Raw genomic sequence first — 22,868 nt, forward strand, 5'->3', positions numbered from 1 at the left:
TGCCGTAGTCTTGGTCGACCAACCATTTCCTTGGTTGACTACAGCCCTAGTGTCTATCTTTACTTGTTGCGACATATTTGGGACTTGTCTAAGCTTTATGTTGCCCAGTGTTGATTGGAGCTGGATAATCACCTTCAGATCCTGAACAGTGACATCTGCTAACAGAGAAATGTGACCATCTATTCAAGGCTAGTTGCCCATGGCAATTAGATTGATCACAATGGGAGCAATCTTCTTTCTCCCCCCCCCACCCACTTGAGCTGCTTGTTTTGGCACGGTTACAAGACAGCGTAAACTCCTCTCACCCTCTCACACTTGTCAGCTGCTTGCAGATCGAAGATCACACCATATTTGATGCACAAGCGCTTTGTGCAGCCATTTAAAGATCTGTCCTCTCCTTTCCTGCACACACACATATATAGGGTACGTGTGCACCCTATAACACACTGTGCCTCAGCAGGCAAGTACTTACAGAGGACCCTATAATCCCTCTTTTACAGTTGATACAGTGACTGTGCCAGAGGAGTTTGGCTTCAAGACAGTTCATTTACAGACAAAGCTCTTCTTTAGTGGTGTCGTCCACTTTTTCTGTGTAATTGTGTGCATTTGTGTGTGTGAATGTTGTTTCCAGTCCATTAGTAGCATTTTGCCATGATTTCAACTCAATCGTGTTGAATGTAGCATGACAGGATTAGGATTGCAGAAGCAGATGTCAGAAGCTTTCAAAAAAAAAAAAAAAAAAAAGGCGCAAACCGAGTCTTTGTTTGTTTCATTATTTAGTTTATCACTTCAGAAACATGTGCTCCTTTAAAGGTTAGCCCGGGTATGCCTTGAATAAATATTTTACTACATCATTTCTATGATCGTTATTGTTCACACTGGCATCGGCACGTTATTGTGGCTTTTGCAAACTGGTAATCATTGTAGAGCACGAACCCTCATGCATCAAAAGCAGAGCCAGATTTACACTATGTAGGGCAAGATGAGAAATTGGGCATAAATAATTTTGCTAATGTTTTTGGACAAAAATCCCTGCGTAATCCTGCATGCATGCTAGCGGTACTCATTCAAGGCTCTTAGGTCATGTCGTGTCAGGGTGCTGGACTATTTTTGAGCCGCAAACATCAGTGAGTCCCAACACTGACTGGAATATGGTACTACAAATTATGAGTAATAGTGTAGTATTTTTACATTCAAGTGAAATTATTTCAGGTAATTAACTGATGATAAATAGCTATGTGAGCCTAAAAATAGCTTGCAAGTGTAGTTTTAAATAAATGTACCAAAGAGCAGTGTACCATGCATTTCATTTGGTCCAAAGTTCAGATTTGAATCAACAATAAAAAAAAAATAAATAAAAAAAAATATATGTATATATATACACACAATTGTAGTTGTTCAAACTAAATTAATGTTAAATTATTTAAAATTCTGTATTTTTTTTTCTTCATATCATTGTTACTACCAGTACAAAATAGAATATTACCTCCAAAGATGGAGCTTTTTCTAATTATAGAGAAGGATGTAAAGCATGTGCATCGGAAACATGGCAACTGTGACTCACAAAGCCACTGTGGCCTCAGAGCTGAAGGTGTTTCTCCATAAATGTATTGTTTTGTGTTTCTGCGACGACACATAATGACAGTGTTAAACAAAACTATTATAGGTGCGTGCTGTGTTTTTATAAGGCTTTGTAAACAGCATCGCCCTCCCTCCCGTCACTCATTTCCTAATCGGATTTTAATGGCAAATGTTTTATATGATATTTGAGAGGCATCGACCATAAACAAATCCCATATTTGCACATTTAGGCCTCTCCTTAGCACAGGGAATGCATTTTTACAGCACTAATGCTTGTGTTATGAGACATTAATGGGCACTCATGGACATGTGAAAAGGTTTTTTAACCCAGGAACAAAACCTAATGACTTGATTGGTTTGAAAGGTTCACCAGCGACATCAAAACTGTACTAGTACTATTGCTCAAGAAAGTAAATAAAGAAAGGGAAGACTTAAACACATCCTACTGTACATCTTAATGAATAGAATATTCAAGATGAAAATCTGTACTGCTTTCATAGTGAATTGTGATGAGGATAAAATTATATAACAATTATAATTGAAATCAAACTCATTATCCTATGAGGTCTGAATTCAGAATCATGCTCAAAAATAAAAGTGGGAAAATCAAATCACAGGTTGATTGAACATCTGAACAAGTCAAAATGAGGCTCAGTAGTGTGTCCGTATGCACCCACTACAACATCTGGCCATGCTCCTAATGTATCTCCCCAGAGATCTCCATCCAGAACGGGATCAAAGCGTTAGTCTGCTCCTGAACAGTCTGTGGTACAACGGTGGTGGATGAAATAAGATCTGATGTCCCAAATGTGCTTAATTGGATTCAGGTCTGGGGAACGGGAAGGCCAGTATCGCATCAATACCTTCATCATGCAAGAACTGCTCACACACTCCAGCTACATGAGTAGGGCCCTATAAAATCCACGTTAAAGGAATTGCGGACGGACTTCCGGAAATCATAGGCGGAGTTTGAGATTCTTGCTGGGGCGGCAGCAAAAAAAATAAAATAAAAAATATATAGAATGTCTCCAGTTTTGTCTCACAAATAAGGAATTAAAACCAATCTACCTGTTTTTATGATGATTATTTTTCATTTCTGTAACATACATTTCTAAAGCTGTATCGTGGACCTACCAAAATAGATCCAAATTCCAGCTTAAAATGTTCAGCCACCTCTTGTAACTTAAAGAAAGAGAGAGTAAAGTTGCTCATATTAAGCAGTGTTATTAATTATTATACATGTGCTTTAATATGGGAGATACGCTTTAACATGGAGGGACAGACTTGCTGTCAGTTGTAAATCACTAAAGTGGGAGATCATAAAACGATCCATATGGATTAAAACCATTTAAAAGTCCAACAACAGATTATGGCATTAAAAGTCTGTAACAACGTAACTCCACCTTCGCTGACCGTCTATGTGCTTCCGGTGGATGGCAATTTTGTCGCGGGGGAGGAGGGCGAGTAGATTATCACGACAACCGCTCAATCCACCGCTTTATATCCAGACAAGCGCGCACTGAGCGCAGGGTTTGCTCGTTCTATGTTCCAGTCGTCTAATTTTCGACATATGAGACTACTGAGTGCCCGCGGTGTCCGCCATGTTGTAAACAAACAAAGCTCTGAGCTGCTATGGGAAGCAGGAGGGTCAAATAAAATCGGCTGCAGCGGTCCTTTAAAACTTTTTGAGTTGGTTTTATTTTGTGAACCTTTGAATTTTATATCAGAATTTTTATCATTTTAGTCACTGTGTTTTTGGCACTAAAAAAATTTGAATATTATGTAAATTATATTAAGAATTAAATTTTTTCGAATGAATTTGGGAAAACTTAAATGAAAACTTTTGATCACTGGGGGGCAATGCCCCCCCCGTCCCCCGCAAACTCTGCGTATGCCAGAATCGATCAACGAAAACAGAAGCCACCGTTACACGCAGAAAATGACAGAATGTGGATGAAGCACCATCACCGTGAGGCAAAGAACGCTGTTTTTATTGGGGAAATGTTTCCAGGGACCGCTCATTCACCACAGAAATTCCAAATTTTTCCATGCATGTCACGTGCTCAGTGTGAACCCACTCTCATCCATAAAGACCACAGGGCACCAAAGTAAAAGCTGCCAATCTTGGTGTTCCCTAGCAAATGCCAATCACCCTGCACAACGTTGGGCTGTAGGCATTGGCGGCGCCCTCATACCACCATCATGGAGTCTGTTTCTGACAGTTTGAGCAGAAACAGACACATTAGTGGCCTGTTGGAGGTCACTTAGTAGGGCTCTGTCAGTTCATGTCCTGTTGTTTCTTGCACAAAGGAGCATATAGCGGTCCTGCTACTGGGTTGTTGTGCTTATGCACATGAACCCTTCCATGTCTCCTGGTATCTCCTCCATGCTAGTTACACTGTACTGACACAGCTCTAGTAGTGAAGGCATTAGGAAAACGCAAAAGTCACCAAAAAAAACAGCCAGAAAGGATGAGGACATGGAATTGATCTGTGGTCATCACCTGCTTCTCTTTTTCTAATTGCCTCTCATTTCCACCTGTTGAAATTGATTCCCAATCAGTGTTGCTTCCTAACTGGACACGTTGATTTCCCAGAAGTGTGATTGACTTGTGATGTACCCTTTGTTATACCATGAGAAGTGTATCATGCATTACGCCAGTAAATAGTACTTGGCAACACTTCGATATTATTATCCATTGAAGACAACACATATAAAGATATTTAGAAAGTTCACTAAAGTATATTATAGCACTGGTTTGATGCTGTGCAGAAATGAAAGGCTTGCTCTTGTCTTGCTTTTTACATTTAACCAAATCACGCAACGGAAATATATCTTTTATGTCCAAGAAATATTCATATATGATAAGATTTTAATGCATTTCTTTCATGATGTAAGCCTACTATACCAGTGGCTTTGAATGCTTTAAGTGGATCATCTTCTCAGAACAAAACCTTCCCATTTATTACATGTCCACACACACACGACTGTGATGTCCCATGTTCACCTACTGTCACAAGAAGAAGGTGAATTATTCAGCTAACATTGGCTCCCATTCTGAGGAGGCAGCGACTCCTCTTGGCACTTTTACTAAGCTTGAATCAAATTATGCCTTCATTTAAACGTATTGTTCAGAGATGAAGCAGCAGCATTGCAGCTAATTACAGCTATTCTTAAAGGACTTCTAAGTGACATTAACGAGAGAAGGCTTTGCACTGGTTATTGTTTTTTATTACAGTTTAATAATCAAGTTATATCCTCTCAAGGTACAGTTCACACACGCCCCTGCTAAATTCGTAATGCACTTTATCACTGTGCACACAGCCAACAGTGTTGCGACTGTCAAGCCCTGGCAGTGGCTTGCAGGGAAGAGGTTTAATGAATAATAAAAAAAAAACTGCAGAATTGTCTCCAGCGGATCAGGAATATATTGTTTTGATGACTCCCATTGGCTGTGTTGTTAACTTAAAAATAGTAAAGGTGATCTCATCCATATGACCCACAGATTGCTCTCTTGCTTATTAGCTTAGTCCCATTGTAGCTTACAATGACTGCTGTATTGCTGCTGGCAAATGTTAACCTCCCACAAAAAGTCAATATCTTAGTAAACAAAGTCGAATAAACAGTATTAAACTGAGTAAATATATAATATTCACTATATGCAGTTGATATTTAAACTATATGCAATAAAATACACTTTGGGAAGCAGGGTTGTAATATGCTAACACTCAGAATAGGAACATCTCTGAAGATGAAAAGTAGTAATACATCGCTTCACTGTCCTTTCCCACTCCTCAACAGTCACTTTCTTCGTGTTATCTCCAGTCTTTTGAAACAGCACCTGTCTTCAAAGCCCACGAGCCCCATCATAATATCTCTCTCCACCCGCATGTTACATTGCCAGCTGCCCAGTTTCAAATACAGCCTTGTTGATGTTCAAGGAAAGCAGGCCAGGACTACCACACCCCCACCCCCCCTCCGCTGCACACCACACTGGAACACCTTGTTCTGTCTGTGGATCAAGTGTCTTCTGAAATATTTTATTTAGCCATTTATATCAGATGACATTTCATAGTGGGGTTGTGTGCGTGTCTGTGTGCGCCTGCCTGTGTATGATAAATGACACAACTCCAGCAGCCTTGTTAACTGTCTTTGCTGATGAAAATGTAATGTTCTTTCCAGCAAAATGGGGACATCACAAAAGCAATTATGCAGAAGTACAGCTCTCGGAAACGTATTATTCTGTAAACACTATTAGCAGGACCACAAAATGTACTTGGAATGGAATACTCACATTATTTAACTTTACTGGCAGGGGTTGTTTTTTTTTTTTTAGATATGCCTATTAAAGAAAAATGCATTAAAGCCTAATGTATTTGAGTACATTTAAAGATATCATGCCACACACATATAAAGAAAAATAACTCCATTAAAGCTGGAGTATGTAATTTTTTTTTCTTGTCATTTGATCAAAAATCCATATCTTTCAGCATATTGTAATTCAAAGTGTTCTGATAGGACACTGGACCTCTGCTCTCTCTCTTCGCTCTGCACTTATATTAAACTTTAAAACACAAAGAATGTGACACTTTTTTTTTTTTTTTAGCCAATCAGGCATCTTTTCACAAACCAAGTGGTTCATGAGCTGTATTTGGCATTACGGTTGGTTGCTTGACAAAAGTCGATGCGGGTTCACGTCATGCAGGGGGTGATGGTGCAATGGCGGACATTCTAGCCGGAAAAGCCCACATTGCGACATAAGGCACGATGGCTTATACGGCAAAGCAAACCAAAAAACAGGAAGAATGACGTAGAGAAGTGAGAGTCTAAAAGGGAGTGGGATAGTAGGTGGAATAAAAATGTGCACGTTCATGAGGATGCCGGAAACTATAAGTCATTTCCGAAACGGGCGGGGTGTTGCGTGGTTTCTACATACTGCAGCTTTAATACATTTCTTACAGCTTTACATGCATTTTCTAACATCTAGAATTACGGTTGGGGTAACCTCATTCCCATTCCTGTAGGTGCATATGAAATCTATACAGTACATAGACAACTGTAATATAATAATAGACATTTATCAACTCACTGAAGTATCAATCACATTCTGCCTTTGCTGTCTTCCAAGCTGCACTTCTGCTGCAGATAGATAGGAATAAGGATGGGCTTCATTAGACACATTTTTGACTTGCATTGTGTGTCACAACCTAACACACTCACACACACGTTGCTAAAATAATCTAGGCTTTCAGACACTCAGAGTAAAGCAGGGGTCCGTCTGCATTTCCTATTGCAAAGAAAATGAGATAAAATATAGATCGTAGTCCATCATCCTGACCTTCCCAGTAGTAAAGTTGGGATGAATTTAAATGAGCTGTGAGCCCCAACCTTCCTATAAGCTATATTTTTACTCTTGAAGGATTAAATCATTGAATGCAGCAGGTGCAGTATCTCAGAAATGAGCAAATTAAAAGACCGTTGCATTCACTGGCTTTACACTGTGAATGTGAATAATTTATTTTGATATTTGACAATTACCATAATGCCCTATTGCATACATGCTTCAATGCATATGCAAATATTGTTATTATTATGCATGACTTGTAGGTCAAGTTTCGGAAATCAGTGGTAACGCCCAACTCGGTAATACTTAACAACATTAACTGCACCAGTTGGTTTGCAATATGAAATGTGGCAGTGAGTCAAAAGGCTTGGCACAGTGAGATAAATGTGTCATCTGCTTGGAGGAAGAAGCCCTGCTGCCCAATCAGGATTGCCTTTGATAGTGTGACGACAAAAAAAAAAAACACATTCTTAACAAGACAAGTACAGAGAGGAAAGCTTAGCCTTTGCAATGGCCCACATCAGGATTATCTGTAAATAGCTGTAGAACAACATACGTACCGCAGCGTGAAACTATACATAACATGATTTGCAATATTCATGACAATTATTATTGCCTCTGTTTGCTGCAGCACCTATGATAGTCTTTCAGAATCTATTATAAGCTATGCAGGGTAGTTTCTACACACACTGGACCCTGATACTTCAGTAGGCCCTGGGTTCGACCATTGATCTTATACAGTATTTCCCATTCCTTATTTTCAGAGGTGAAAGTACTCACATTACTGTAAATGAGTTCCTTTTTATGAGTACTTGTACTTTTTTGAATATACATCTAAATCAGTAATTTTACATGTACTGAAGTACATTTTAAAAGAAGTAAAGTAATTTGTTACATTTCTACACGCAGCCGTTACTGAGTAAATTATTATATTTTTGTTTAAAAATATTCAACGGAACATTGTGAAACTACAAAATTAAATTAAAAGGGATTATTTTCGCATTATTGTATACTTTAGTAATTATGGTATTAAACTGTAGAAATAAATAAATAAATAAAAATGACCGATCAAATGCATCACATCATAGCCAACCAATCAGAATAAACATTTTACAGTTCATAAATGGATCTATACTTAGAGCCTGATAATTCTTTTATTTTGAATTGAATTCATTGGTGTTATTTTATTTAAAAAAACATTTGTATATTTTGACAAATCTTTTATTTCATACAGATGCCTTTTTGGCAAATAAATTAAGTTCCTATTGAGCACGATTTGGTCTCTTCCCGTTTACGCATGAAATGTTTACTGTATCCAAGGGAACTGTGGCAAGATTTATTATCAATAATAAACGTGGGAGGTGAAAGTAACTAGTAACTTTTACTTTGAGTACTATTTAATTGGGCTACTTTTTACTTGTACTTGAGTATTTTATGTACAACTTACTTGTAATGCAGTACAATTTCAATCAACAGTACTTCTACTTTAGTAAGATACATCAGTACTCTTCACACTTCTGCTTGTTTTTACCTTAAAGCTGCTACCCCCGATAACTGACTGATAGATAGGGGTGTGAAAAAAAAATCGATTTCACGATATATCGCAATTTTCTGGGTGCCAATTTTAATTCAATTTTTTATTTAAAAAAAAAAAAAAAAAAAAAAAAAAAAAAAAAATCAATTTTTTTTTTTTTTTGAAATTTTAGCAATATTTTTCTGTATTTGTGCGATATTTCAGTGGTGGTTACAATGCCTTCAATGTGTTCAGATCAGTGCTTAAACTGATACTAATAGGATTAAAAAATAAATATTTCTTATATTTCTGCATTATCAGTAACTCTGGGTGATTTATCCTTAATGTTCTCACTTACAGTTGTTACAATGTCATCATTATGTTGTCATGGTTACTTTGAGACTTCTACACAGTAGTTTCAGTGAAAAGAAACGTGTTGCACTTTTTTTTATGATGGCAGTGTGTAACACTGCATTTTCCTTTTTTCAGTGAAAATGTGCAAAAACACTAATAATAAATAATTAATAGGATGTTTTGAAGAAAATCATTTTGACTCAGTTTGTCCTCTGACTGATCAATATCTTCTGATGAACATATACAGCAACTTGATTTTTCATCTCTACGTTTAATTTGATATTAACTGGGTAGAATATTGCGATATAACGATGATATCGTATCATGACCCACGTATCGTATTGCAACATCCTTGCCAATACTCACCCCTACTGATAGTTCAATGAATTAAGCATCATTTACTCCAGAAATAAAGGAAAAAAGGTTGAATTTGCCTTTTTAAAGTTTGTTCTCATCAGCACCTGAAACACGGCGTTTGTTGACATTTTTGCTCATTGCAGCGTGGGATGTTGAGTCTAATTCTTATTAGGATTTTTTGTGTTTTTTGGCAGACAATGAGGACAGTGATTCACTTGACGCCACTTCTGTTCTACTTCGTTCCCGGTATTCCCCGTTTTCTCCCACGTCCGTGCATCCGTCTCCACATCCCACTACGCAATATGCAAAAATGTCAACAAACACAAGACATATTAAGTAAGCTAGGACTCTCACGTTGTCAGCGTCTGTGTTTGGGATGTACCTTGTTGAGCATGTGGAAGCTAATGTGTGCAGGTGTCAGGAGCTCGGCTGACATGATCACAACGCTTTCCCTGGTCTCCTCCCTGAACTGTTGCTCCCTCCCTTCGCACTCGCGCTATCCTCCAGCTTTTTTTCACACTAATTAACAGGTAGGAAGATGACTAGTTGCAGGGCTGAGCTCTCCTCCCCACTGTCACCCTACTTACACAGAGGTGCGCTTTTTCTCTCTGACTGGAACATGTGGTAAAAGCATCTGGGTAATCATAGACACCTCGGGAACAGTGGGAGGAAGATGCAACGAGTGCATCAAAGACATGCTGAAAACATTTTAAAGGATCAACTCTGTCACATGCATCCCAAGATATTTCGACATCGGCGTCAGTCGATCAAGAGAAAAAGATCATTTTTGCAATTTTCAGGCTAACCCACCCACACCTCGACCCTAGCGCACACTCAACACACGTCCTTATCTCACTCTGTCATCTGTCAAGACCTCCAACACCATGTTTGCACAAATACATTTGTAAAAAAAAAAAAACGTGTGTATTTCATTTAGCAAAGGTTGAGTTGAGCATACTTCATAGTATTACTATAAAGAGGACGAGAGAGGAAAACAGAGGTATAGACAAATAAAGGAAGCCTCGACGTAAACAGATAGCCAGACAGGCATTTTACCTCAGGGTTTGTGACTTAGAATACTAAAAAGGCAGCTCAGCTAACTCCCAGGGATGGAAAGTGTGATCTGGGGCAGCAGGGAGCAGTCAAAGGGGAGAGAAGACTTACCCTTGAAATGGAACTGTGGTGGTTGTAAATACCTCCCAGAATTTGGTGTTAAATCCGTGACTCTTCGTCTAAGATTTGCACGGTAGCAAAGTAAGAAATATGCAACGGTTTAGTGATGAATTTGGTTGTTTTTGGATGTTGTCAAGAGCAAAAAGACCTTGGTTTTTGAACTATGAGTATTTAACGCTCCAAAAAAAAAGCAAAAATAATATTTAATGCATTATGAAGCTCAGTGAAGCCTTCTGGCTCTTTGATAATTTGATAATTATCCCCATAATTTTTACATTAGACATTTGAACTTTGCTTTACGCATCATATGGCATGTTCGTTTGCATATTCCATTTCCTTGTAGAACTCTACATCAGATTTAATGGTCTATCTCCACTCTGATTGATGATCATATTAAATAGCTTTTCTGTAAGACATTATTCCTTAAAGCCTTCATTCTAAACCATTTAAATCATGTAGAATATTCTATGGTTTTTCTATTCAATGCATTCCGAGTGCATGATGAACAATGGTCATTAGATTAAAGTCCACACTCCTCTACATCATGGAGTTATGGTACGAGTGAAACTTTCAATTCAGAGATTAATCAAATCAGAAAAAAGTCTTTTTTACGATAAAACTCCCCATCTTCATCAACACTGCACCACCCGCCTGAGTTTAATGCAAACTATTTGACGTGAAAGTTCTGTGTGCTGCTCTGTTAGACATGAAGAGAAATCCACTTGTAGATTTGTGAGCATAAAAGGAAGATTTGGAGGTGAGGTTAGAGAACACCAGGGTGTTTTCCTTGCACACTTTGTGGGGTGATTAAAATGCTGAAGTGCGTCTGTGGGAGAGACAATGACAATAATGAGGCCCTTTGTCCCTTTTGCTTGGCTGAGCAGGAGCCATAAATGTAATGTATGTTTTGTCTATCAAACTGAAAATGAATGTGTTTGAGAGGTAAAATGGAGGCAGTTTTTCCACCCATCATGGAGACAATAATGAGTCCTGCTATTTAAAGGTAGAATTAGAAAGATTTTTTATGGCCAAATGAGACAAAATGGCAATGTTCCCATTAGGGCTGCTGCCCAATATGAAGGTCACAGCTACTAAAGGCTTCCTGTTCAGCACATCTAGCATGTCGGATCCTTTTACATCGCCAATACTTGTTTTACCTGGGGTTTTTTTTTATGCATTGCTCAATTTTTACTTGTTACAGAATACATATTATCATTTGTATTTGTTTGTACTGTTAACCATCTGTTTATCACTAAAATGTTTGTAAGTAGGCATATATTTGGCAGTGTCTACCAAATGGTTCAAATGCCAGTGATAATTTCAAGCCATGGTCAACTGGCCCATGTTTTATGCAACCCCCACAAGTGAATACACAAAATAAATCCAAAAAACACACAAAAAAATGACAGAAAGATGGACGAAAAACCAAAATGCAAAATATGACAAAATAAACCACACACAATTAAAGGAAAATCCACAAGTTGGCAATAAAAATGCACAAAATTACACCAAAAAACATAAAATTATTCAAATAACATGGGAAGCTAAAATTATAAGACACAAAATGACTTCAAAAATATAGGACAAAAAAAAAAAAAGTATTTGTTCTGTCTTATTAATGCTCAAATTGGTCCTTTTTCTAAATGCTTATTATACATGCATGTTGATATTGTGGCCCTTTGACAAGACAATCACATTTATGTGGTCTCAAATGTTATGAAAGTGGCCTATTTTTTTTAAAATTTATTTATTTATTTTATGTACAACTATAGCAACTAGAAAGGTATGGTGCCTTGGCAGAGGAATGGGGTTGTGAGTGGGGGATATTCTCCCAAGGAAAACTACTGTTTATAAGAAAGAAAAACAGCTTTGATTTGGAATTGAATAAACAAGCAGAAATAGAACTCCTGACTGAACGTAATAACTCTGCACCACATGGTGTCTTTAAATCAACTTATTCTGAATCGTGACAAATGTATAATCTTTATTGTGAGCCATTGATATTTTTAAGCAGGAAAAAAAAACACCTAAATTGAAGGATGATGACCTGTACCTTTCAAAAAAAAAAAAAACAGCACCTTATCCGTGCACCAGGAACAATTGCCACGTGGCTGCATTTCCATAGCAGTCCACTATGAGCCAGTGTGAGATATGAGGTTCCGGACGGTTTATTGATTTAACGACTCAGAACAAATGAGGGGTAAAAACAAAGACTAACGACGCCATCACCACAGATTTCACTCACATTTTTAGCCTTAACCAATAACTCGCAATCACCACTGCTGCTCAGTTTGTTTTACTCCCCTGTTGGATTTCACTTTTCATCAAGGTGTCATTAAATAGTGCAACAGAGAAACATGAAGACCATTTTTATCCATTGGTCACTAATGTGAAAGTTAAGGTTGAAACAGACCCAGCAAAGGAAAACCCACAATTGTTTTCCCTAAATCTCAAAGAAGCAGAGGGCTGGCATGTTGTGTCCACATTAGGACACCATTAAAAATAGAAAACACTTGTTTCTTTGGGACATAAACTATTTAGGATTTCATCTAAAAAAAGATAAAGCACCTATGAAAATCAAAAACAACACAACTGATTACGTATATTACATTATTGTGGTAAAAAACTTTTTGAATATCAATAAGAAACCAATAAGAAAAAAACATTCAGAATTTTAACTTTTAAGCTTTGGCCTATGGGGATACTTAACTCTTATGGGTCAGTTTAGCTCTAAGTAGTTAATAATTTTACAAATACATATTGCAGTGTGAATGTCACCAACATTTTAGATATCCTTAACAAAGAACTTGAATATCTTTGTCTTTTAGCATTTATTTTCTTTTTTAGAAAACACAATCAAAATAGTTCCCTAAAGATAATGCACATTAAATATTAAAAATAAATGCAAAATAAATAAACTACAAAACATTTCAATATATAATAAAAAAAATAAATAAATAGTGTAAACAAAGTGTAATATTTAAAACAACAAAGTGGGATAAATGCACAAAAAAAATTTTTATTTTTTTTTTTTAAATACAGGCATTGTCCAATTAATTCCATTTATTTTACTTTGTTTAATTCCACTTTCATATCATAAATGTGTTTGAAAATCAAGTCCAAAACAGCCTTTGTTTTCTGTGAAGCCAAATTACTGCAGCAGCCAGACGGACATGTCATAATTTCCGTGGAAATGATTATGGCGGTTGCAGAGGGATCTGTGGGCATCAAACAGTGCGGGCACATTTATTTGATGAAGGAGAAAAAATATTGGGACTGTGCACGGACTTTGTTTATTCAAGTGTTCCAGCATTGGCAGCTTCGCTTCTGTGGTAGGCCTAGCATTGAAGTCTCCCCCTGTTTGTTCCTTGTTTCTTCCACTGGGACCTGGCATTCCTGTCAGTAATGTACTATCAGTGAGGCTGCAGGTGCTGTTTGGGCCTGCCCAACTATTATTCCTCCTTTCCACTCTGTCTTCCCACTCCCACCCCTTCCAAACAGCTTCCGTGTTGCTCCGTCCTCTTCCACCGCCACTTCCTGCTCCATCCTGTTTCCTAACATTCTTATCTGAACGTGCCTCTTGTTGACAGTTTACACTGTGCTTTGGTTTGTCTTAATTCCAATCTCAACTCTGTCTGTTTCACAGGTGTAAAGAGGGATACCATGGACTACGCTGTGACCAGTTTGTACCCAAGACAGATGCCATCTTATCAAATCCAAGTATGTCCTTTGTTTCCTTCCTCCCACACTGTTGATATGAGTACTAACTTGAAAACAAATACACCAGCTACATGTTTGAGGCCCTGCAGCAAATCTCTGAATGATTTCTACGTGTCAACAAGACAAATATAAAAAGGCAGTGCAGCCTAAAATTGCCACTCAGAAGAAAATTCGAGGTCTCTTGGCCATGTAACCCAAGGGGAAATATTTTTGTAAGATTGTTGCTTGCGGGCATTGTTATATTTAAAACACTTGTGTGATAAAAAATTACTCATCCATTGTGCTGTTTTTCTGCTATTTCCAAATGAAATATGTCAATGCGTCATTGAATTTCATTTAGTGGAAGGATTTCTCGCTATTCATTTTCAAAAAATGACACCAGCCACAGAAAACAAAGGTAATTGGGATTAAAACAATATGTAGTCTATTCATCGTGCGTGCATCCAGCAAAGTACCCCTTTAGTTGTTATCTGAGGTTCCCACTACAGTCCTACAAATGTATGACCTCATTGCTAAATAGGGGTCCCCACACCACTAGAATTTGCAAACAATTGATTAAATGCTAAAGAGTCATAACTTAATAATGTAAGTTGCTCCTCAGACTTTCCAAACAAAGTTGGGTTTCCTTTGGATTTCATTCCAATTATTCTCTAAGGGCTCTATTCTCCCGTCTGGACTTAAGCGCTTTTTTGCGCGCCTGCAGTTACCCGCGTAAGGAGCCAAAAAGCACATTTCATATTTCCATTTCAGGAAGTGAATTTTGTCATGTCATACTTTGGCGAGAATTGACATTTAAAACTCATTTATGGTGAAAAATACTGTGTAGCTAATTGATTTTGTCCCAAAACATGCATGCGAGGGTGTATTTTCTGTCATATTGCAGTTTCTGCTTGATTGTTTGAAAAAATATATATATAAATATTAGGAAATAATTTTAAAAAAAATAACATTGGAAGTGAGATTCATTTTTTCTATTGGTTTTCCGTAGTCACAGAAAATAAGCCCCCACCCACCTGTTTAGGGTGTACCCCGTGCCTCGTGCCCTTTGAGTGCTGAAGGTAGGCACCACGAAGACCTTTGCGACTGATGAATGAAGTATTGACCGTATACCCATAGCATTGAACCCTTCAAGTAATCGATCATGGTTTGTTTTTTTTTTTTTTATCTGGTGTGTCTTGCTAAAAGTAATGAAAATTTTTAGTTTGCCAGTTAATAAAAAATATAATTCCCTGAAAGCCTTTGATTCCCCTCGACAGCTGTGTAATGTAGTTAAGAAATAAAGCAAATGTCAGAGGTACATGAGTGAAATTGGAGGTCTCAAGTTTTTCCCACATGACTGTGGCTGTACAAATTCATGCTGTTTCATGAAGCGACTTGGCTGCTCCACACCAAGAGGCAGATAGAGAAACTTAACTCATATCACTTTCTCTTTTGATTCCAAAAGGCCCTCTGAGAGTCTGTTAATGGGGTCACGAGTCTGTGTCAGGAAATATGTTTCATGCTCTCACACAGTTTTCACAGTGGGATTCATTTTATCTTCCAAAGACAGACATCAATTTCCAGAATGTCTGCCTCAGTAGATTTTTAATGTTTCTTTTTAAATGAGACGCATCTTATCACGGAGTGCTCAAAAAAGGACAGTCAGACGAACATTTGGATTACTAACTCATGGAGTGGAGGAGGTACTAAAGTGAGATGTCTTCTGATCTTTGACGATTTAATGATCGAGGGTTTATTGATATGTGTCTGGAGCTGTCGCCATTATTGCACGAGTATGGGTGCATGAGTCTACCTGTGAATTTGAAGGTGCCGAAAGGGTCATGTTTATTAAGACCATTAAGTAAAAAAAAGTGTCTATTTGTACGGTTGCCGTATTAACAACCCCCGGTGCTATTGGTACGGTCACCAAAGTACAAGTACGTAGCGTTTTAGAATTAGGATTAGGGTTAGCTCTAGGGTTAGACTTAGGGTTAGGTTTACGGTAAGGTTTAGTATCATGCTGCTTTCACACCGAATGCGTCTTCTGCGGCACCGGAATGTACCGAAGGTTCCGCATGATAAAAACAAGTAATGTCCCCAATTCGCTTCATACGCACATCTGAAGCGAAGCTCCGCCCACCAGCGACAAATCCAACTCGGTGAGTTTCACTGCCTGCTGAAGCGAGGAGCTGCGCTCCTTTTTCTGCTCTCAAACATAAACCACCAGTCGAAAAAAGCCGGTGTGATTAGCGGCTAATGCTATCCTAGCTCAGTGCCGACTTCCAAAGATGAAAACTACAGAGAGAACTTTTACCTGCTACTACCACCTCTTCGCTGATTCTCCTCCACGTCAAATCCTTCCTAGTCTGGTCCTGGTTACAAAGGCCTGGTCATACAGCTCCAGGTGGTCACACACAGTTTCTACTCCATGGTTGAATGGGTGAACAGACCGGTGTCTGTGTTGACGGCCTGACGTCATCGTCAACAAAGACTGATTAGCTTTCGTCATGCGAAACAGTCGCAGGAGTTCAATGTTTTCAACTCTTGCAAATGTGCGGATGTGCGGGTATGCCTAAAATTGCGAGCACGCTTGCACAGCCAACGCACTTGACGTGCGGATCGGACTGCACCACCGCACAGGAAAGATTTCGCAAAAATCTATCTATTGACTTTGTATGTAATCTGGACGTACGGACATTTCGTGACGCATTCGGTGTTAACGCAGCATTAGTCACGTGACCTAAACTATCCAAATAGGGGCGCTGCGAACAAATAGAATGTCGGTATACTGATACGGCAACAGTACAGATAGCCACTGCCTTAAGTAAATGCCAATCCATGACCAACGTAGACCTTCTAAGGTCACAGTAGACCTAAAAACAAGCAAGAAACTCTCAGAATTCAACAATAAACAAATAAAGGTCATTTTAAAAAGCCATTGCCCATTCGATGCTTTTTAATGTAGTGTTCATCTTCAAAACAAAGGTCACCATGTGAAAGGCCCACAATTTTTTTTTCATTTTCATTTTCATTTTTTTATAGGCTTTCGTTACTTAAAAACAAAATGTAAACCCACTTAAAACCAAATGAAATTCAAAAGCAATCAGTTCTACAAAATAAAACTTTTTTTTTTTTTTTTTTAAGTAGCAACTGAATATTTATTTAATAAACTATGAGGAGACGATGTAATTGATTGTACTGACATATTGACTGAGGTATAGAATGCTGTTTGTTCAAGATTAGGCTTTGGATGAATCTATGGTGGTGTCCAGGTTTCTATAATTACCAGAACCCATTCCATAATATCCAAAAAGAGGTTTTGAGGGTAATTTGTCAAACGTTGACAATGTAAATTATTTAATGTTAAATGCGGATCAAATCCAGCCATGTAAAGGCTCTGCAGCCTCTGAAAGAATACATTTAGCCAAACATCCTCCGCTCTGCCATATCCAGTTCAGCTCTCCATTAGGTTCTAGTGTGATATGTCAAAAACTCAACAATATTAACGTTGAAATATTTAGTTCACCATTCATTTTGAATCTTTTAGTTTCCCCAAGTCAAGAGTAAAAACCTGAAATGTTTTTTTTTTTTTTAAACACATCAGTATTGTGAACGCTCACTGTTCTTGATTATCCTGAAAACAGCATTCAAACCTGTCCTATTTAGTTCATTTCAAATACGCTAGGGTTTACTTCTTTTGATAGTTTGCTGCATTTGGGAAGAAGGTGCGGACTACGGGCTTTAGTTACTGGGTCTTCATCCCTTACAATTGAGCCCAATTCCTGTAGTTTGACAGTGTGAGAGCAGATGAACTGTCAGACACAGACAGATATTAGTGTACGACTCAAGAGACGACTCGTCCTGGAGAAGATGTCAGAGCCAGAAAAAAAAAAAAAAAAAAAAGAGGCAATCCGCTATTAGAAATCACCCAATGCTTGGGTCTGGTCATGTGTACCTCAGTATAGATGGAAATGTACTAGAATAGTGAAGGGTTAGGGTTTAGTTTGAGTTTTAACACAATCAACAAGTCACCCATTACTTGGATGTGTTCATGTGTCCCTTATTTTCCTCATGTTCCTACCCTGACTCCCTCCCCCCTGTTCCCTTCCCCCCTCACATAGGTGAAACACTGCCCTCTCTTTTTATATCCTCCTATTAATAAAGTGTTTCTTACCCTTCCTTAGGGAGGGCAGGTGATGGTCAGTTATTCAATAAAATACATTCATTTAATTGCAATAACAGAACATGCATTGCTGTCTTAAAACAACTTCTAGTGTTGACCTTTGACAGCATGTGCAGACAGTAAAAAAAATAAAGCAAATAATTTACTTGATTTGCAACTATGTCAATTTTCCTTTTCAATGTCCAAAATGAGCATAAATATATAAAAACTAAACTTGGATGTGTTCAATAAATGTGATGGTAATACTTCTGAAGAATTAATGAATAATGTTTATTTTCTTTCGCTTATACTGCTAAACTATTGCTAAGCTAACACCGTTTCACTACTTGTACCTCACATTTATTGATTTCCTACATTGGAAGCAAACCAGAATACATTGGAAAACTGCTTACAGTGGCAATAATACGTGATGCAATAGAGTTCTGGGTAACAGACCCACCACCAAATGTATTGAATATCCATTGAGAGCTGTGACACAAACACACAGTGCTCCATTTCTATTTACACAACACCAAAACTGATTTGGTCATAACAACCCTCAGGAACCAAAACTTGACATCAGGGAAAATCCTATTTTGATCTCTTGATACACCGTTCTAATTTTATTCCCAGATTACCAGGGGTTTGGTGGATTATCCTACTTTCAAATGCCAAATCATGGAATAACATATACACGTACATCCACATACTAACATCCATCACAACTGGGTTAATCTCATTAACATACTATACTGTATATAGTTGCCGGTGTGAATTTAAAAACTTGCCTATTACTTTTGACGAATATTTTTTTTTTTACACAAAATCAAGTTAGGCTTAACGTTTTTTTTTTATTATTTTTCCAGTGATTAATCCTCCACAGTAGCCTACCTTTTTTTTTTACACTTGTTATTGATTGGAGGAATGAAACAATTCCTGAAAACCACTTTCACTTGCACGTTTATACAGAAGGAAAACCTCAACAGCCTTAGATGCCCAGGGAAAAGAAGGAATAAAGTGCTTCCCTGCGACGCACCCCATAGCTGAGCTGTGGAAATGAGGTGGGGAATAGGTGTCGGGGTTGTACATATCTGTGAACAGTGAGAAGGAGGCGGGGTCTCTAATTGGAGCCATGGTCATAAAGAAAGCGTGTAGCGTGGGTCTAGTTGAGGTTCATTTGGAGGTGTGGGTGAGTTATACGATGCTACTAACGGTGTTCAGTTGCACCTTTGGGACTAGTGAGGTATTAGAGGAGAAAGATTTCTTTAGTTTTAGTCCAATGATCTATAGGATCAGGGCAATCTTCTAATTTGAACTATTTATCACCTGTAGATATTAAGCTAGGAGTGTCAGATCCAATGACACACACACACACACACACACACGGACACAAACACTGGCTCCTCGGTGTTCTGTTCACCTAACTGAAGGAGGGGATTAGGGTTTGATTCACTCAGGCCATTGTCTGTCCCACCTGCCAGATTCCTTCCTGTTAATCGAGCCAAAAGCTTCCGACATGATGCAGAGGTATCCTCCAAGGCTCCCACAAGACGCAGTAAATGAATCCCGGGTGTGCTTTGAGTTGCCAGTGCAAAGAATCAGAAGGCTGCGTATGTTATGAATGTCTCTAGACAAGTCAATGCCAGGGGGGGGGAAGCGTATCACATTCGTAATGACATCATCGGCGCCGACTGCGACACTCGGAGCAATTTAGTTTGGAAAAGTGTTGACTGTCACCACGGAAACGATTTGCGCCTTGGTACTTTAAGGCTTGCAAGAAATTGGGGTAGGCCTTGATCTTGCAGCTGAAAATTCATCACAGCAAAGGACATAATTAAAGCTACGTTCATACCACAGGTCTTCATGCTAAATGGGGATATTTTTGAAAAATCAGCATCTTCTATCAGTTTGGAGTATGAACGAAATGTGACCCTGAAGTGATCCACATGCTCAAAACAAGTCCTGAGGTACACACGCAGGCACCCACTGTTTACGGAAGTAAATATGGAGGCATCTCGTCTCAGCCTGTGTGCGTGGCACTGATAATATCTATAATATAATAGATATTCATTAATTTGAAGAACTCTCTCTCTTCCCACTGTCTACTTTTCTACCTGTATCCTCGATCAGGGTTTCCCCCCCTCCCCTGCCGCTCCATCTGGGACACAGAAATATGACGCTATCGCATTTTGATGACGTAAAGGTCGGATAGAATGCGACCCGTCATTTCAGACAGCGGTCGCCTTGCAAAATATCAGATACGTATCGGATTTATATTACATTTATATCACAAAAAAATTGGAATTGTACTATTCACATTGACATGAAAAATTGAAAATGAGATAAAAAAAAATATTCTGAATTAACCTGTAGTGTGAACATAGCCTTAGTTTGATCAATCCTGATTGCTCTCACGTTAAAATCAATGGTTATTGTGTCACTATGAGGGTCTCAGTAATTCCGAAGAAACAGGAAGTAGATAAAAGGAATATCCATAATCCTTGAGATATCAGGGAAAAACAAGTTGGCTGAGTATTTGACGAGTTTGACAAAAGCAGGCATTTTATTTAATCAAAAAATGAACAGTTATAATACATACTATTTTGATTTATTTGAATTATGTGTTACAATTGATAACATTTCTAAATATTGATTTATTTATTTTTTGATTTTTCGAAAAATTGGAATTTTCCCCGACTTTAAGATTCGCATGTGAATTAAGCAAAAAATAACACTAAAAATATAATCCATCCATTTTCTAACGCGCTTGATCCTTTCCAGAATCGTGGGGTGTATTATTTAGAAAGTGTCTGTATGGTTGCCGTACGGACAACCCCCGGTGCTATTGGTACGGTTACCGAAGTACACGTACGTAGCATCTTAGGTTTAGGGTTAGGTTACAATAACCCAATATCGCAACAGTTTTTAGGGTTAGGTTTAGGTTAAGGTTTAGTCTTAGTCACGCAACCTAAACTGGGCAAATAGAGGCGCTGCGTACGGATAGAACGTCGATATATTGATACGGCAACCGTACGGATAGCTACTGCTTAATATTTATCCAATTGTCAAAAACATTTAGGCATCATGAGCTCATATGAATTTTTTTTGGACATTTTAACTTTGTGTCAAACCAAACCTGAAGATTGACTGACTTTTTTTTTTTTTTAATAGGATGAAAATCGTTATTTTCCTACTTTCATGTTTTGTTTTTGGGGTTTTTTCCAAGTACACACACCACAATCTGTGAGAGTATGGCGAGTCAAACTCTATTTAAAACTCAGACCACCTCTGTCAGAAAAGCAATTACAAGTGAGAGTGTCTTTTTCATTTTGAATACGATTACATTATAGGGACATAAAAAAAAAATTTAAAAAAACAGGGCACTGTCAGGAAGTAGAGAACAAAAATGCTCAATTTTTATCTGTTTTCGCAGCACTGGGATTGTGGGAAAAGTCTTAACTCTGAAGAAAGGCTCAGTGTGTGTGTGTGTGTGTGTGCGTGCACACGAAACGAAGACATCCAGACAAGGGTATACACACTCTGTGGGTGCATATGTCTGACAAGTATGAAAGCGAACAGCATTAGAATATATTTTGCTTGGAGACAGTGGAGGACAATTACTGCAGTGCCTGAGGCTCAAATCAATGGAAAAAGACCTGTGCAAAGCAGTCAGTGTCATAAGACCACATGATATGATGTTTTTAACTCTTTTTTTTTGCTCATGTTGTGTTTGCCATTTCCATGAGCCTTTCTTTAATCCTCTTAACCTTCATATCTTTGTTGTTTTTCTCTCTTCATATGAAAAACCAAGTGAAGCTGTGTGAATTGAGACAGAAATCATGACGAGGTATCCAGAGTGTGTGTGCGGTTGCTTTTCCCGTTATGGTGCAAAGGAGAAATCCTGTCTGTGAAAGCTGTCTAGTCGTAATCCAACCAGAGAATAAAGTTGTTCTTCTACTTAAGGTTGATTTTGAGTGAAAAAGGTGAGTAATATTCTAACTGTTTTCTCTCTCTCTCCCCCCGTCTCGTCCCCTGTGGTGACCCTTTTCTTCTCAGCGGACGAACTTGGAATCGAGTTCATGGGTAAGACACATTTTCATTGGCCTTTCAATCATCTCGGCGACTTGTGTCTGTGAAACACTGCATGCATATGAAATATGAAAACTGCACAATCCCGTAGTAGACACGGTTCGTGCCGTACAGCAAGGTTGCTCACCTTGGAAAAAAAATAAATACATTTGTGAGACGGTTGCCAAGGAAACACGGTGGCGGCAAATTAGGTGTCTTTTGTCTGCATGGCGACCAGGACAGTCATAAAGGAGTGATGTAACCACTGCAGGGCAAAGACAAACAGCTGCACATTTACGCACATTACATTTCTACTAATTATTTAGAGTTTTGATTATTTGTTTAATCTAATATGTTACTGTAGGAAAACAAAGTCAATTATTTTAATTCCATTTTGTTGCATATTTACTGTTAATTTCACGTTTCATGTCTTTAAGTTAGACATTAACATTTTATTTTATTACATATTTTCTTACAATTTCTCTTGCTCACTCATGTTGCAAATTTTTACATTCTTTAACACTTTTTTAAAGAAGTGTATATTTGTGGCGCTTGTGATTGGCTGATTTTTCATGGTAACTTACGTTGTTCCTTTCGTTGTGGTAGACGCTAAAATC

General features: G+C 38.1%; 1 protein-coding gene across 1 annotated transcript in view; it reads left to right on the top strand.

Annotated features, from left to right (window-relative positions):
• nrg3b (neuregulin 3b) overlaps positions 1 to 22,868 on the top strand; it is a 230,417-nt gene that overhangs the window by 172,326 nt on the left and 35,223 nt on the right. The window contains exons 4-5 of the mRNA XM_028477084.1: positions 13,969 to 14,042; positions 22,240 to 22,266. Coding sequence (XP_028332885.1) covers positions 13,969 to 14,042; positions 22,240 to 22,266 — 101 coding nt within the window. The remainder of the gene's footprint in view (positions 1 to 13,968; positions 14,043 to 22,239; positions 22,267 to 22,868) is intronic.

The sequence above is a fragment of the Gouania willdenowi genome, chromosome 19, assembly GCF_900634775.1.
Source record: "Gouania willdenowi chromosome 19, fGouWil2.1, whole genome shotgun sequence".
Classification (NCBI taxonomy): Eukaryota; Metazoa; Chordata; class Actinopteri; order Blenniiformes; family Gobiesocidae; genus Gouania; species Gouania willdenowi.